General features: G+C 31.7%; 1 protein-coding gene across 2 annotated transcripts in view; it reads left to right on the top strand.

The window, feature by feature from the left end:
* LOC142323681 (lysine-specific demethylase 5A-like) overlaps positions 1–16086 on the top strand; it is a 180796-nt gene that overhangs the window by 150277 nt on the left and 14433 nt on the right. For both annotated transcript variants that reach the window (XM_075363776.1, XM_075363777.1), the window contains exon 26: positions 423–655. In XM_075363776.1, the coding sequence (XP_075219891.1) occupies positions 423–655 (233 nt within the window). The remainder of the gene's footprint in view (positions 1–422; positions 656–16086) is intronic.

The raw sequence follows: 16086 nt of genomic DNA on the forward strand, positions 1-16086 counted from the left end.
TTTCTATTGTGAACAGTTGAGTATTATTCCAGATCAATAACAGTTGGTTATTTGTATTTTTTACTTATGTTACTGTTTTGTGTTTACATTTATTTTTTATTCTCATTCTGGAATCCCAGTGAAAATATTTTATTAATGTTTTGTAAGTACTGCTTATTTACCAATTAATGTTAATATTTTTTTTAATATTTACTCTCTCTGATATTTTTACTGAAGATGATTGTTTAACAAGATTGAATTGGCTGTTTAGGTTAAATTTTAAGTAAATTTTTTATGTGCGTAATTTTGTTCACCCAGTTTATTCTGTCATGTTTTTCATCCCAATTGGAACTTAAGCACAAAAGTGACCATGAAAGTATTAAATTATATTGTTACTCAGTTGGATTTTTTTTAATCTAAACATTTAATATTTTTTCTTATAGTATCAAAAATGACTACTGGAGCAAAAAAACATATGAGAAAATCTCCTTTGGTTCCTCGAGTTCTTGAAGAACCTCCTTTTACACTTTCTGTTAATGGACGCTTAATGTTAACTGATCTAATGACTGAAGGTGACTTGATGGAGGTTGCACTTGATGAGACACAGCATATATGGAGGATACTTCAAGCAACAAAGTGTCACTCATCTAGTAATGACAAATATCAGGAAGTTGAGGTAATTAATTATATATATATATATGTATATGTACATACAGAATGGTGCACGAAATGATCCAACATTTGATTTTGTTAAAAAATATTTATTTGAATCGCAATTCAGAAAAGTAAAATACAACATGTTTACTATATACCTGGAGATTATGTTCTGCTTATCACATGTTCAATTTGACCACCATGACATCTAGCAACTTCTTCAACAAGAACTTCTATGTTGTAAGTAACTCAATGACACGTTTCCTCAGTTATATTGTTGCACACCTAAGTGATCAGTACTCGCAGTTCCATCACTGTACGAGGATGTTCAGGAAAAATCATTTCCTTTAGAAATCTCCAAAGAAGATAATCACATGGATTCAAATCAGAACTGTTTGGGGGCCAGTTCTGTCCACAAACAAAATGATTAGGAAATTGATTTGAAATGATATTTGCAGTAAAAGTTTCATGCAGAAAGTCTAAAACAACATTAGCTGTGTGCGGTCTGGCTCCATCCTGCATGAACTACTTGTTTTCTAATTGAAACCCTTCTGCAAGAAGCTGAGGGACAAAACATGTTATTACACAGCACGTTTAGATAATGTTCACTGTTCACTGTCTGTTCAAAAAAAATGATCCTATTACCCCATGACTTGAGATAGTGGCCCATACTGTAATTCTTGGAGCGTGATGCACTTTTTCATGAAGCACATGTGGATTTTTGGAAGCCCAAAAAATGCACACTTTGTTTATTAACAACCCCATCTAGATGAAAATGTGCTTCATCTGAAAACCAAACATTCAACAATACGTCTTGGTTCACAGCCCATTCAGCGAATGCCATTCTTTGATGTTTGTTGTCAACTGTTAATTTAGGCAACACTATTATTTTGTATGGATACAAATGTAAATTAATTTTTAAAATTCACTATACAGATCGCCTAGAAATCCCAAGTAGTGTGCTACTGCTTTTCTTGTTGATTTGCCCAGGCTCCTCAGTTACGCTGCTTTGACAGCTTTGAGATTCTGTAGAGAACAAACACTGGCAGGCACTTACTCTCAAATACTGAACCATCACTATTAAATTTTTCATAATGTCTGTGTGTAGTTTTAAATGAGGGCGACTACCGAGTTTGAAAATGTCTGTGTAAGCACCACACTTTTCACTTCATTAAAATCAACACAGTCTTTACATGCTGTTCAACAATCAGTCTTCCTTTGTTAGCCATCTTGGAACGATATGCAAACGGTCCACTCAGAAAGAGAAGAAACTTATATTCATGAACTGCTGTCACTTCTGCCAACATAAAACACATTAATAATTATTAACGTTTTTCATGCACCACTCTGAATATTTAAAAAAATTTTTTTTATTAAATTGCAGTTCCCTGAAAAATATCTTAAATTTGCAAAAGTTGTATAAAAATAAATGGTACTTTTCAGTTATCTGCCAGCCACATATAATCATTTAAATCAATGTTTTAATCAAACCACCTGCTAGTCTACTACTATAATCCATTGCAACTTACCTCACATCTTTACAGGTGGCCAAGTGTTCTTAATCGCCTCAATTATAGCGTCAAATGCATCTTTTTCGTGAACTTTTTACCACTACATGAACTTATTATATTTATAATTTTATTTATTTATTTTCTTATTTTAATATAGCATTTCAGTGGCATCATCTAAGAACTAAATAACTAACTAACTACAGTTTGAACCCATTGGAGTGGAAAAATACACGGCAGGCAGATAAGTACCAAATAAAATTTTGACTACAAGACTAAAACTGATATATATATAAAAAAAAAAAAATAACCACCAAAGACAGTGGTCAACACACTGTGTTAGGTGGGGTTAAGTTTTTGTTTTTTGAGTTAAATTGGCACAGTGGGCAGTACTTTGATGAATTATTTGAATTTTCAGAAAGTTTATATGTATTTTTTAAATTCTATTAACACTAACCACCTAGCACAGACCATTGAGATAAGACAATTCTTAGCCTAATTTTATCATGATAGTACTTTTACGGAATCCGGCATCATATGTAATTTTGATTATAATATTATAGTACTAAAATGAGAAATATACCATGTGCATAGTTTTATTTTAGTTAACTAGTATATTGTTAATTTTTAATATTTTTATTTTATTTTGCAGTTTGATAAAATGAATTCAATCATGACTGAGAAAGTCATGATTTTTTATTGTTATTATACGCTGCATAGAACTCAAACTTGCAAAACTTCTGATTCTGTCAGCTGGTCGCCGGCAATATTTATACCTCCTAGCCTGCAGAACCAGTACCTGACCTGTCCTTTTGATTGTTCAAGTGTAATAATTTTCATTGCTCGCGGCTTCTATGCTTTTTTATGAGTACTCTCCTAGAAAGAATCCTTTTGTCATTCCTTCTAGATTCTTCTTTCTCTATCTTCTCTATCAATTTTAGTTGACTGTTAGTAAATGTGGCATCCATTGAGTGGAAAGCTGCATATTTAAAAATGCTGCATATGGAAAGCTGCATGTGTAAAATGTAGGGGACATGGTCTGACAATATATTTGCAATGTTGGCAAGCTTGCATACCTTCAGTCAGTTATCATTTAATGTAGGCATTGTAGACTTTTGTGCTGATTTTGTCAGTCAACAGTGGTTTTTTGGCTTCCTGAGTGTTCATCATCTTGAATGGATGTACGGCCACTTTAAAATTTTTTTAAGTTCAATTTTAGCTATTTTTCAAAAAATTAAAAAACTTTTTTGCTTTTGATTAACACAAATAAGCAACTAAACACATGCATCTGAAACTTTGCACCATGCCATCCAAAGGATTATATTTTACAAATATCATAATGATATGGTTATACTTGTGCCATCTCTGCGTCAGGCGAAGAACTTTCTGAACGACCCTGGTAAATGTTAATATTTGAACATGTTTATTTAAACTAACATCATTTTTCATTGTGTTACTATATCATTTTTGAAATAATTCCACACCATAGACTAGTCTTCTATAAATAAAAAAAAAAAGCTAGTAAAGGGTTATATAACTTTTCTGGTTTTGCCCTTGACAGATTTTTGTTTGAATTATGCCATAGGGCTTTAAATATTAATTACTTAATTAAGCAATATTTAAAGTAAAATTGTGAAAAAGGTAAAATTTGAGTCTGATTTGGACTCAAATGATTGACAAATCATCAAATGACATTTTTACAGTAAAGTTTATGCAGCATTAAAAGTATAATTGAAAAAAAAATCAAAATTCTTAACTGAAAAAAGGGTCCTAGTTGATCTCATTAACCAAATGAATTATATTGTATTTAGAATATAATTGCTAAAAGAAAAATTAAAGACATTTGGGTTCCATTTGATCCTTTTACTTGACAGATACCTCATATAACATGTTTAATAACAACACAATTAGAAAAAGAGCTACTGAATAAGAAATTTAAAAAAAATTTAATTCTTTAGTTGGACCCTTTTTTAAAAAAAGTTGTATGTTGTCTACATCAATATAAATACAGTTGGATTTTCAGTCTTGAAAATTAAACTTTAAAAGATTGATTTTTAAGTACAGGTCATTTGGTCTCTCTATTTTTTGGGGCTTATTTATTTAAGTTAATTTATTGGGGTAATTTTTATTTCAGCAACTTGGCCCAATTTGATGGATTTTTATATAACAAGGCATTATAAAAGCATTATAATTACTTTAAAAAAAAATATATATATATATATATACTGTTATGCTCCCTGGTTTGATAGAGTCAAAGATCAAGCCAAAGTTGAGATGTGTATATTTATATAGCCAAATATTTGTGCTAAATTTCAACTTTTTTGGTTAATGGATTTGCTAGATATGAGGCAAAAAGTGTTTAATATCTTTCTGCTCCTAAATTTGATTTAAGACTCAGAGAATTATAGATAACTTAATAAGTACTTTCATTATACTAAAATCTCAGTTTTCTATGACCACTGAAAGTAAGAAATTAAATCTCTGAAAACTACTCCTCTCTTTTTCAGTGCTCCATACATTGACATTTTTGAGCCATTTTTGAAGAATTTAAGTTGAGCCAGACCAGAGATATTATTGAAAATATAAGCCAGCATGTGTATATACTTACATCTTCTGGAAATTTCTACAACTTTTTTTGTGTTTTTTGGTCTGAGGGGGTTCTTGAAATGTTGAAATTGCAAAAATTCAATATTCAAAATTTTGGTAGATTGCTATAATTTCCCTTACAAGGGTCCCTTGAACAGGGGTCATTCAAATATAAACCAGAATTTTCTCACATGGACTGAAAGCGAGCAGTGAATGTGATAGGGCACTTTGGAATGACACTTTTTGCTATGCTACTGTAGCAGCAATAGAGCTATAGCAGGGAAAGTAGTAATATACAAATCTACACTACTGAAGCATACAAATATCTGTTTAGAGCTTTATAATTATTTTAGAAACAATAAAAATTGTAAGATAATGTATATAAAACTTAGCATGATAAAATATTTTACAAGTTAAGATAAGTACATTCAGTGCACAAATAATATAACTGCATAATTCAGGCATAAATAATCTGGATGTAAGAAATAGTAAAAGCTAATACTCATACACCATAATACACACTTTCAGTGAATTTGTCAATGACATAAAGGCAAAAATCATTAAGACAGGATTTAATATGATGGCACACAGTTGTGATGTACTCTCGCAGATGGTTTTTGTCCCTGATCTTGACTATGTAAACTTTGAATTTTACATAACCCCACATGACACTGTCCATTCGGTTTAAATCCGGGGATCGTGGAACCCATTCCATTCCCCTATGACCGATCCACTGGGGAAAGCGTTCATCTAGCCAATCATGAACTTGTGTACCATAGTGCAGGAGTGCACTGTCCTTCATGAATCATTCTGGTTTTCCAGAACCCAGAAAATCCAAATCAAATATGGTGATCAGGATTGTTTTCTGACATGTGATGTAACACTTGTAACTTGTACGGATGGTACTTGTTTTATTGCAAGATCCTCAGTACTGTTGACCAATAAACGCCCACTTCTAAGCTTGTTCGGAGAATTGATTTTTTCAGACTTGCAGATACCTTAGCCAAAACCCCTTCCACTACTTCTTCTGAAGTGCTCAAACGTCCAGATCTTTTAGCATTGGCAACACTACCTGTAGCCTTGAACTTTGCTTAGCAGTCTGCCAACTGTTGTGTGCGACACTGGCTCTTGTTGAGGATGCCTCACATTAAGTTCATCTGCAACTTGTCTATGAGAGAATCCTTCTCTTCCACAAAGGAGGATAATTTCTACCTGCTCTTCAGTGGTCAACATCTTTCAGTCCTGCAGCTAGTAAACAGAGCAAAATTAGTAAAATCCCTATGGTGCAGGTCTTTTGGGATACTTTGTATACTAGAAAAGTCAAAGACGAATATGTAGGTCTGTATAAAAAAATTAAAATGTGAATCTGCTCAGACAGTTGAAAAAAGAAAGTATTCCAGTTTTTAGCTCTATGGTGAGCTGCAATCCAGTTAGTCAGTCAGGACCTGAGACAAAATTTTGAGTTGGAAGAAGAAAATGATGATGAAAAAATGTTAGCTTACAATTCATGTTGTTTAGAATCTAAAATACCTAGTAATTTAGGTTTAGAACCTAAAATTTAATGATTTACTTAGAAACTTTAAGGTATTTATATTGTTTGAAATTTTTTTTATATAGTGAATATAATTTACTTAGTTTTCTAGAAAATTTGGTGACTATGATGTTGAATTATATCAGCTATAAGAAGGCTTCTCAGTTTGGATGAGTAAGTGAAAGTCTCATTATTGGGCTTAAAAGAAAAGAAAATATAGTAGATGTTTTTCTAAGTTCAAAAGCATGTTGAATTTTAAACCAGTAGAGGTATCTGTTGGTTCAAAGATCTTTTACATCATGTCAGTGTATTTGAACTCTAATAACTGGAGTCATAGTTTTCACAATTTTATTCATGAGACAGCAATTAATATTATAATAATAGGTGATATGAATGGCTCTGCTGGTAAAAAAACCAGCTTGTTAGACAGATTCTATCAGCAATATTCATTTTCATGTTAACTTGGAAAGAAAATCTAAAGTTAACCAGAATGGCAGGAAACTGACTGATTTTTTTTTTAGAAATTTTAATACTATGAGCACAGTAGGGACAATATGAATGACACATTTTTGTCTGTAAGGCAACACTGTTCAATGGCGATCGATCCTTGTGCTATATCTGAGAGTTATGTTGATAAATGTGAGATACTTCCTTTGAATTATTTTAGTATCTTCCCCCATATCTGGTAGGGTTTTGAATTAATAATTATAATAAACTGTTCAACAAAATTCTTGTGAGGTTTCCCAATTTAAAATGGAAAACTCGTGAATCGTACAAAGTATGTTTAGATAAAGATGTTGAAAAATGTTGTCTCTGGATGATCCCATCGTAAATGTAAATCTGTTAATTAAAATCATTCAAGATTGTGTGCCAGTTCAAATTAAGATGCTTTTTCAAAAATGAGTAGTTTGATACAGATATCAAAAATTGTGTGAATATGTTTTTAAATTGTAAAGAAATTATTTAGGGACTGATTGTGATTATAGTAAGTCATTATTTAAGATTAAATAAAGAATGTAGATGATTATGTAGAGAAAAAAAGTCATCTTACTGGGATAAATGTGTAAACAATTTTAAAGAAATGAAAGATGGGATTTCTGGAGAATGGTTCAATACTTCATGAAAAAAATTTATCTTATAAACAAATCAAAAAGTCAGAATTGAGTGCTCAGTGATATAGTGTAGCTGGACCGAAGGTGCAACCGTATCAGAGAGGTATCTGTTGAGAGCCAGACTAAGGAATGATTCCTGAAAGAGGGCAGCAGCTCTTTCAGTAGTTGTTAAGGGCGTAGGTCAGGAGTACTTAAATGGCCATATCAACATCACTCAATCTTCTGAGTACTGCACATTTGAAAGCAATGGAAAACTACAGCAACTTTTTTCCAAGAAAATGTAGCTCTCTACATTTTTATGTAACAAAGATGGGGGTATCTTCTTTGGTAAAATATTCCGGAGGTAAACTAATCCCCTGTTTGGATCTCCGGGTGGGGACTACTAAGGAAGAGTTCACCAAAAAATTAAAAAATAACATTTTACAAGTTGGAGCATGGAATGTTAGAAGTCTAAAAAAAGTTGGTCGGTTTGAAAATTTAAAGAGGGAAGTGGGTAGGTTAAATGTAAATGTAGTAGGAATTAGTTGAGGTTTGGTGGAAAGAGGAAAACAACGTTTGATCTGGTGGTTTTAGAATAATAAATTAAATTAAATAGTAAATTAAAGAAGAAAGGAAAGGTTGATAGGTGGGTGGAATATATTGAGGAGTTATATGGAAGAAATGAATTAGAAACTTGACTGAGAAAGAGGAAGTTGAAGAGGATGAAAAGGGACCTACAATACTGAGATCTGAATTTAATAAAGCATTAAAAGATTTGAATGGCAGAAAGGCTCCTGAGATAGACGGGATACCTGCAGAATTACTGTGTAGTACAGGTGAGGAAGCGATTGATAGATTATACAAACTGATGTGTAATATTTACGAAAAAGGGGAAATTACATCAGACTTCAAAAAGAGAGTTATTGTCATGATACCAAAGAAAGCAGGAGCAGATCAGTGTGAAGAATACAAAACAATTAGCTTAACTACTCACGCGTCAAAAATCTTAACTAGAATTATGTACAGAAGAATTGAGAGGAGAGTGGAAGAAGTGTTAGGAGAAGACCAATTTGGTTTCAGGAAAAGTATAGGGACAAGGGAAGCAATTTTAGCACTCAGATTAATAGTAGAAAGAATATTAAAGAAAAACAAACCAACTTACTTAGCATTTATAAACTTAGAAAAGGCATTTGATAATGTACACTGGAATAAAATGTTCAGCATTTTAAAAAAATTATGGTTCATGTATAGAGAGAGAAGAACAATTGCTAACGTTTACAGGAACCAAACTGCAGCAGTAATAATCGGAACAACAAAAGAAAGAAGCCATAATAAAAAAGGGAGTCCGACAAGGATGTTCTCTTTCCCTGTTACTTTTTAATCTTTGCATAGAACTAGCAGTTAATGATGTAAAAGAACAATTTAGATCCAGAGTAACAGTGCAAGGTGAAGAGATAAAGATGCTATGATTTGCTGATGATATAGTACTTCTAAATGAGAGTAAAAAAGATTTAGAAGAAACAATGAATGGCATGGATGAAGTCCTACCCAAAAACTACCACATGAAAATAAACAACAAAATGAAAGTAATGAAATGTCGTAGAAATAATGAAGATGGACCAGTGAATGTAAAAATAGGAAGAGAAAAGATTATAGTGGTAGAAGAATTTTATTATTTGGTAAGTAGAATTACTAAAGATGGATGAATCAGGAGTGATATAAAATGCTGAATAGCACAAGTGAAACGGGCTTTCATCAGAAATATAATTTGCTTACATCAAAAATTAATTTTAACATCAGGAAAACATTTTTGAAAGTATGTGTTTGGAGTGTAGCTTTATATGGAAGTGAAACTTGAACAGTTGGAGTACCTGAGAAGAAACGATTAGAAACTGTAGAAATGTGGTGCTAAAGGAGAATGTTAAAAATCAGTTGGGTGGATAAAGTGACAAATGAAGAGCTGTTGCAGCAAATTGATGAAGAAAGCAGCATTTGGAAAGATACAGTTAAAAGAAGAGACAGACTTATAGGTCACATATTAAGGCATCCTGGAATAGTTTCTTTGATATTCGAGGGACAGATAGAGAGGAAAAATTGTGCAGGCAGGCAACGTTTGGAATATGTAACAAAAATTGTTAAGGATGTAGAATGTAGGGGTATACTGAAATGAAACAACTGACAGTAGATAGAGAATCTTGGACAGCTGCATCAAACCAGTCAAATGACTGAAGAAAAAAATTAGAAAGAAAATTTAATTTATATTTTTTACTGTAGAGGCATTTCATTTGGAAATGCAATAGATAAAGTTGTTTGTTGAGCTTATAATAGATTGTATTCTTTTAGATTAAATAGATTTTCATCTTGGATTAATTGACACAACATTCTTAAGGAGTTTCAGTCTGGTTTTAGTAAATCATACTTAACAATAGAACATACATGCATTAAAATCAAGAGTGAGTGTAAAAAGTATTTGTATTTTTTGTCAACCCACCTATTGCATTTGATGATATAGATCATTACATACTGTTTTAAAATTTAAATGATTTAAGAATCCCTTATAAGATGACTTTTGCTCTAAAAACCTGTTTGTTGATTCAACAACTGGTTCAGTTTGGAACAAACATAGGCTTGCAGAGAGTTATAAATTTGTACAGATATGAAGCAAGGCTATTTAAGTCTTCTTCCATTCAGTTTGTTTATAAATGTCATAAGGGATTTTTTGGATGAAGGAATTACTATTAATGATGAAAACATTAAATTGCTGGTTTTTGCAGATGACATCATCCTTTCTTCAAATAAACTTGCACTACAAAAGATTATAAATAGTTTAGAAGGTTATTGCATTATTAGGAACTTGCAAGTAGAGCTAAAATTTTTGTTTTAAGGAACTGAGGCAGTTCTGCAAAAAATGAAAAATGATGGTAAAGAGGAGAACAAATAGAAGTGGTCAATGATTTAATAATTACTAAGTACTAAAAATAAAAAAAAAAATATGTAAAAAAAATTTTAACACACCACTCTTAAATTAAACGCACTAAAAGGTAAAATTAATTTTAGAATGGAATCTCAGAATGGATTTGATAACAAGCTTTGATAGTGATATGTAAGATTATGTGAAAGTCATGGATTCAAATTAAAAATTGTGTTTTTTCTAATTTTTTCTTATGTATAATGAATTGTCTAAAGAGTAGGGTGCTCATGTCTAAGTACAAATCTCTACACCCTATTCCTTAGGCCATTTATCATGTACAAGAAAAAATTGGCAAAAATGTCAAATTTTTAATTTGAAGCTTTGAATTTCACATAATCTTGCATATCACCATCAAATTTGTTGACAAATCCATTCTGAGATACCGTCCTAAAATTATTTTTTAGCTCTTAGTGCGTTTAATTTAAGAGTGGTGTTTTAAAATTTTTTTTACATATTTTTTTATTTTCTGTTTTTGTTGCATTTAATATAAGAATGGTTTTTAAAAAGTTTTTTATATAATTTTTATTTTCTACTTTTTAGTCTTCATAAGTTTATACTTTACAGCTGCGCTAGTGTATAGGTTTGAGCGTATTTAGCGAAAGATCACATTGATACATATTATGGTGGGCGAGTGTAATCAAAACATAGGGCTAAACGATTTACTTTCTGAATAACCAAGATCTGGTCAATCAAGAGTGTACCTGATGCGTTAAACAGTTAGCACTTGACCTGTTGATACATACGCTGTTTGAATTGTGAAAATCGGACGAGCGGTTGCTGAGATATTATGGTGGCATCCCATCGCACCCCCTCCAAGTTTTGAACGGCGCCCTGGGGGCACTTGAAAATATTATCATCTGATGGATAACACTGGGAGCAGATGGAGTATTGTCAAGGGGGTTGAAAAAATTTTTCCGAGTGCTAGGACCTACCATTTTCATGATATTTGTGATTTTCGTCCGAAAATTCAGATCTGGTTAAAAAGTACTAAATTTTCCCAAAACTTCGGTCGCTACTGTACAGAATTTCTAGTAGCAACTGTATACCGTAATATATATATCTTGCTTGTTTATAAAACTAATAGCGTGTTATCATTTACCTCTAGTTGGTGTTATATTAGGTAGGTTTTGGTAAAATTATGTATTTCAAGCATGTGCGAAGTTTAGATCCAAACTTACTGAAACAGGCTATGTTATCTTTCACTATGAATATTTCTTTCACTAAGAAAATATGCATGTAAATGAGGTTGCATAAATTCAAGGGGTAATTTTTTTCACTTAGCAACTTAGGGGTATCTTAGTGACTTGAAAATGTTGCTAACATGTATTGTCATCAGGAGCAAACCTGTATGCAAAATTTCAGAGTTAATGGATAAGCAGAAGTGCTTAAAAATTCTACTGAAAGGTTCCGTACCATGAATCTCACATACATAATCCATCACACAAGAGCGAGTTAATGTAAGAGTGGTAACAAGTTGGGCCGATGACTTGCCACGAAAATGTTACATGGTTTATTTTCATTACACATGATTTTGTTAAATGTTTTTGCCAATTGTAATTAAATAATCTTCATGAATTTAGCGTACTAACAACAACAAAAAATTTTGCAACGAAAAGCTTCAAAATACTGAATATTTTTTACTGTTTCTCGAGTTGTGATTTTTTAAATAGTTCTAACTCCAATGTTTTCCTTTTTTATCCCCAAAACACAAATATCATTTTAGATAAATATATATATATATATATATATATATATAAACAAAAATTAAATAATAAAAACATTACAATACAAAAAAATATCAAAATGAAGAAGAATAATGATAATCTTAAATTTGATCCATCTTTTGATGATAATTGAATTGAATTCTTTGAGAAAACTTCACCTAATCATTAAATGATAAATGAACGATAACTACAAAAAGGAACTCAGCTTATCACTTGAAAAAACCCCCAAAAAAGACTTACTTTATAAATTGATTTCATTGCAGTTGAAGAATTTTCTATGGATTATTGATAAAAGTTTAAATTGAAGAAACTAATGAATTATATGTACTTTAATTACATATTAGAAGATTTCTCGATACACATAATTCTTAACTCTGTTATCGTAGCTTTGTTTTCCTAATGATGCCTTCAATGCTGAAGCTTTTTTAACAGGAGCAAGCAACGTAAAGTTGTCCATGGATGAATATGTCTTTCATTAAAGCTAATCCAACTTTTTCAGATGCTTGACTTTGACTATTGTTAATAGTCATAGCAAATTAAAATTTTAATTGGAAATTGTTTACGTGCTTAAATAGATAATTTTCTTCATTGTAAGGTAAAATCTGATGGATAAAAACCTCTTCACCTTTTTTGTCAACTGTAAAAATTTACATTTTTAGCAGTGGTTTAACAATCAAACAACTAAAAGTCTTGTTCAATTGCATAATCCTTAGTTTGCACTCAAGTTTATCATAAGCTTGACTATAGTGTTCTTTTTTAAATGTAAAGTATTGGGCAGTAATGATGGAGGATTTAAACTTTAGGTATTCCTGAGGGATTAATTCTTGCAAAGCATCTCCTTCTATTGCTGAGTCAATGCTCATGTAAATCTTTTCATGATTACCTGGTAACAAAGCTACGACTTGTTCATTAATTTCATCAATATTTCTTGTAGAAAGAAGAGCAGAATTTGCAATCATCGAAACGGTTTTGCAGAATTAAATACCGTAAACTTTCTGCACTAAATCTATTTCTGTAATAAATACTTCTGGGAATTCAAAGCTATCATTTTGATCATTTACCTTTTCTTCACTGATTTTTAAGAGGTAATTAGCAAATTCAATTTTATTTCAATCAGCTCTCATATTTTCCCTTAATGAAAGTTTTTGAAAATTATCCCAAAGATTACTTAATTTTATAGACAAACTGATACATTATGATCTTGTTCCATTTCTATGAACAGGTAAAATCTATTGAAAATCACTACCCAAAAGTAAAACTTTTCCACCAAGAGGTAAATCAGTTTTCATTAAATCCTGAAGTAACCTATCCATAAGTTTGAGGGCATATTTTGGGGCCATTGGTGCTTCATTCCAAATAAAGAAATCAGTTTCAATAAGACCTTTTTCTTCTTTTAGAGTTAGGTTTTAAGTTGTAATTTGAATCAGAATAAATCTGAACAGGTAGCTTTAATGTTTTGTGTGTAGTTTTTTCTTGTAAAAGAATTGCAGCAATTCTTGTAAAAGCCATAGTTTGTACTTTTTTATATTTTGATTGCAATAAATGCTAAAGAGTTTTATAAACAAGTCTTTCCTGAACCTTTCAGGCTGTCAAGGTAAAAAAACTTTGTTAATAGTTTCCTCTGAATTTTTTTCGGGTTCAGTAGCTTTTAAAACTTTTGCAACAACAACTTTTTGCTTGTCAATCATATGCATTCTATTACTGATATCTTCATCAAAAACAGGGTCATTATGATCATAATCTTCATCAAGATCGACAACCTAATTCATGGTTGGAAAGTCAGCTAAACTTTTATCTTCATGTTCTAACAATTTTACAATTTCTTGATAAGCTTTTTTAAGGCTGCTCAAGCTCTGGGTCTTCTCATCAGAACGTTCAAAATGGGTCTTAGGTGTGAAGACTATAAGGATTGTTTATGCTGCTCTTGTCAGATCAGTTCTGGAGTTTGGGAGTGTTCTTTGGTCACTTCATCAGAGGATACAGGACAGATTTTTGCATGTTGTTGGGGTCAGGTTTGGCTTTAATTACTGGTCCATGCCACTCAATGCTGTGGAGGAGTTCTTGAGTGTTTGGACCAATGATGGTCTTCCAATTGCTTGGAAGACGACAGCTGCATGATGTTATATTTCCCCGTAAAGTTCTTGTCGGCAAAGTGGACTGTCCTGAACTACTTAAGTTTCTTTATTTCAGAATTCTGAGCCGTACTCAATCATTACACCTGTCAGCCATCATGTTTTTCTACCAATTACGAGCTTCATAGTAATGTTTTGTGATTTCACAAGTTTGGCAACTTGGTCTCTCTGCTCCATGTCTTCTTTTATGATAGTGCTATCACCTAAAAAAAAATATTCAGTTCCTTGTTATGTGTTACTATGCCCTATTCTCTGTGTGAATTTATTCATTTTTTTTCTGATTTATTGACTATACAACATCCTTGTTTTGTTGTGCATTTGCTTTTCCTATTACTAATATTGTTGCATATATTGTTATATTGTGTCTTTTGTGATTATTTTTGCATTGTATTGTTATATTGTGTCTTTTGTGAATTGGATTATGCCATTGATAAATATCTAAGTAAAAAATTGGTTCTTCAGGGGAAAACTCCACTGCAAAATCTTGTGCCATATCTTCCTTGAATTGTTCACAAAGATTTCAGGCGGTGATGGTTGACAATAAATCAAAAGTCTGATGAAACGTGATCTCATTTGGTATGGTAAAAGATTAAGGCTAGCTTCATTAAGGACTCAATACCATTTTTTATCGTCTTCAACTAAACCTAGGTCAAGACACACTTCAGTGAGTGTTTGATAGACTCTTTCATCAACTGTTTTTAAGTTGTCATAACCTTTTGCACCTTTAACATGATTCAAAAGGATTCTAAGATGGAAAAGTTCCTGATTTGTGGGAGAAACCGAATACATTCTTCCATTGACATTAAAACTTGATTTTCTTGGTTCCCATCTAAATTGCTTTTTGTTCCTTGACCCATCAGCATTAACTAAATTTTGACTTTAAATTGCTTTCCAAGTGAACTTTTCAGGGATTTCATGGCAAAAATAATTCCTTGTATTTGGATCTCATTGGTTTAACTTGAAATAGTCTTACAACATTGTTTTTGCATCTAAAGCAGCTTGTAAGGCATCAGTATTATCTGCATCTACAAAATTTATTGTTTGTTCATTTGGTAAATGCACTGTTAAATGACAAATTGTATGACTGTTGTCATGTAGTTTTGAACTTAAATTTCTCCAAACATTTTCAGATGCACTTACGTAATGACTATTAAGAAATGAATCACATTCATCATATTCAACAATATGATGAATTTTATTTCAGCAGAGTCATGACCTTTAAAAATATATGTATTGAGATATTTTACAGCTTTTATTGATAGAACTTCAATGTTTAGATGACAATTTAGTAAAAGTAACAAATTGGGACAATGAGGAACAACATAGTTATTGTCATCAACAAATCCTGAACTTTTTGTATTACTTTTTTCCATTTTGTGGTGTTGCATATGTTGGATAAGCATTTTCATCAAGTGTTATTTGCTCTTGAAATGATTTAGGAAAATGTTTGGAGCAATGTCCATCTTTTTTACATCTATCTCCACAAGGTCCATGAATCATATGAGTTGCAACTAAGTTAAACAAATTAGGATAAACTTCAGAATCAGAACTTTTCTGCGCTGATATATTGATCAACTACTTTTGCAGTTCTCATTTTGTAATCACCAAGTAATGTGACTAAAATATGGGCATGTGGAAGACTTCTTTTTTTAAACTCAGTGGTATAAACAAATGCTTTACAACCACCAAAATATCCTTTATTTTCAATCAAATTAATGACAGCATGCAATTTGTGCTTGAAAACTCTTGCTATCAATCTGGTCTATCTGCTGGTATTTGTCTTTAAGAAAGATTTTCAGTTATTTCCCTCCAATTTGAATTACATTTCATAGTAACAAATAACTCTGACTTTCCAAGTCTTCTTACAATAGCATCTTGATAAAGCTCTTCCATATTTTGAGGTGATTCTG

Source organism: Lycorma delicatula, chromosome 4 (assembly GCF_047948215.1).
Source record: "Lycorma delicatula isolate Av1 chromosome 4, ASM4794821v1, whole genome shotgun sequence".
NCBI classification, from domain to species: Eukaryota; Metazoa; Arthropoda; class Insecta; order Hemiptera; family Fulgoridae; genus Lycorma; species Lycorma delicatula.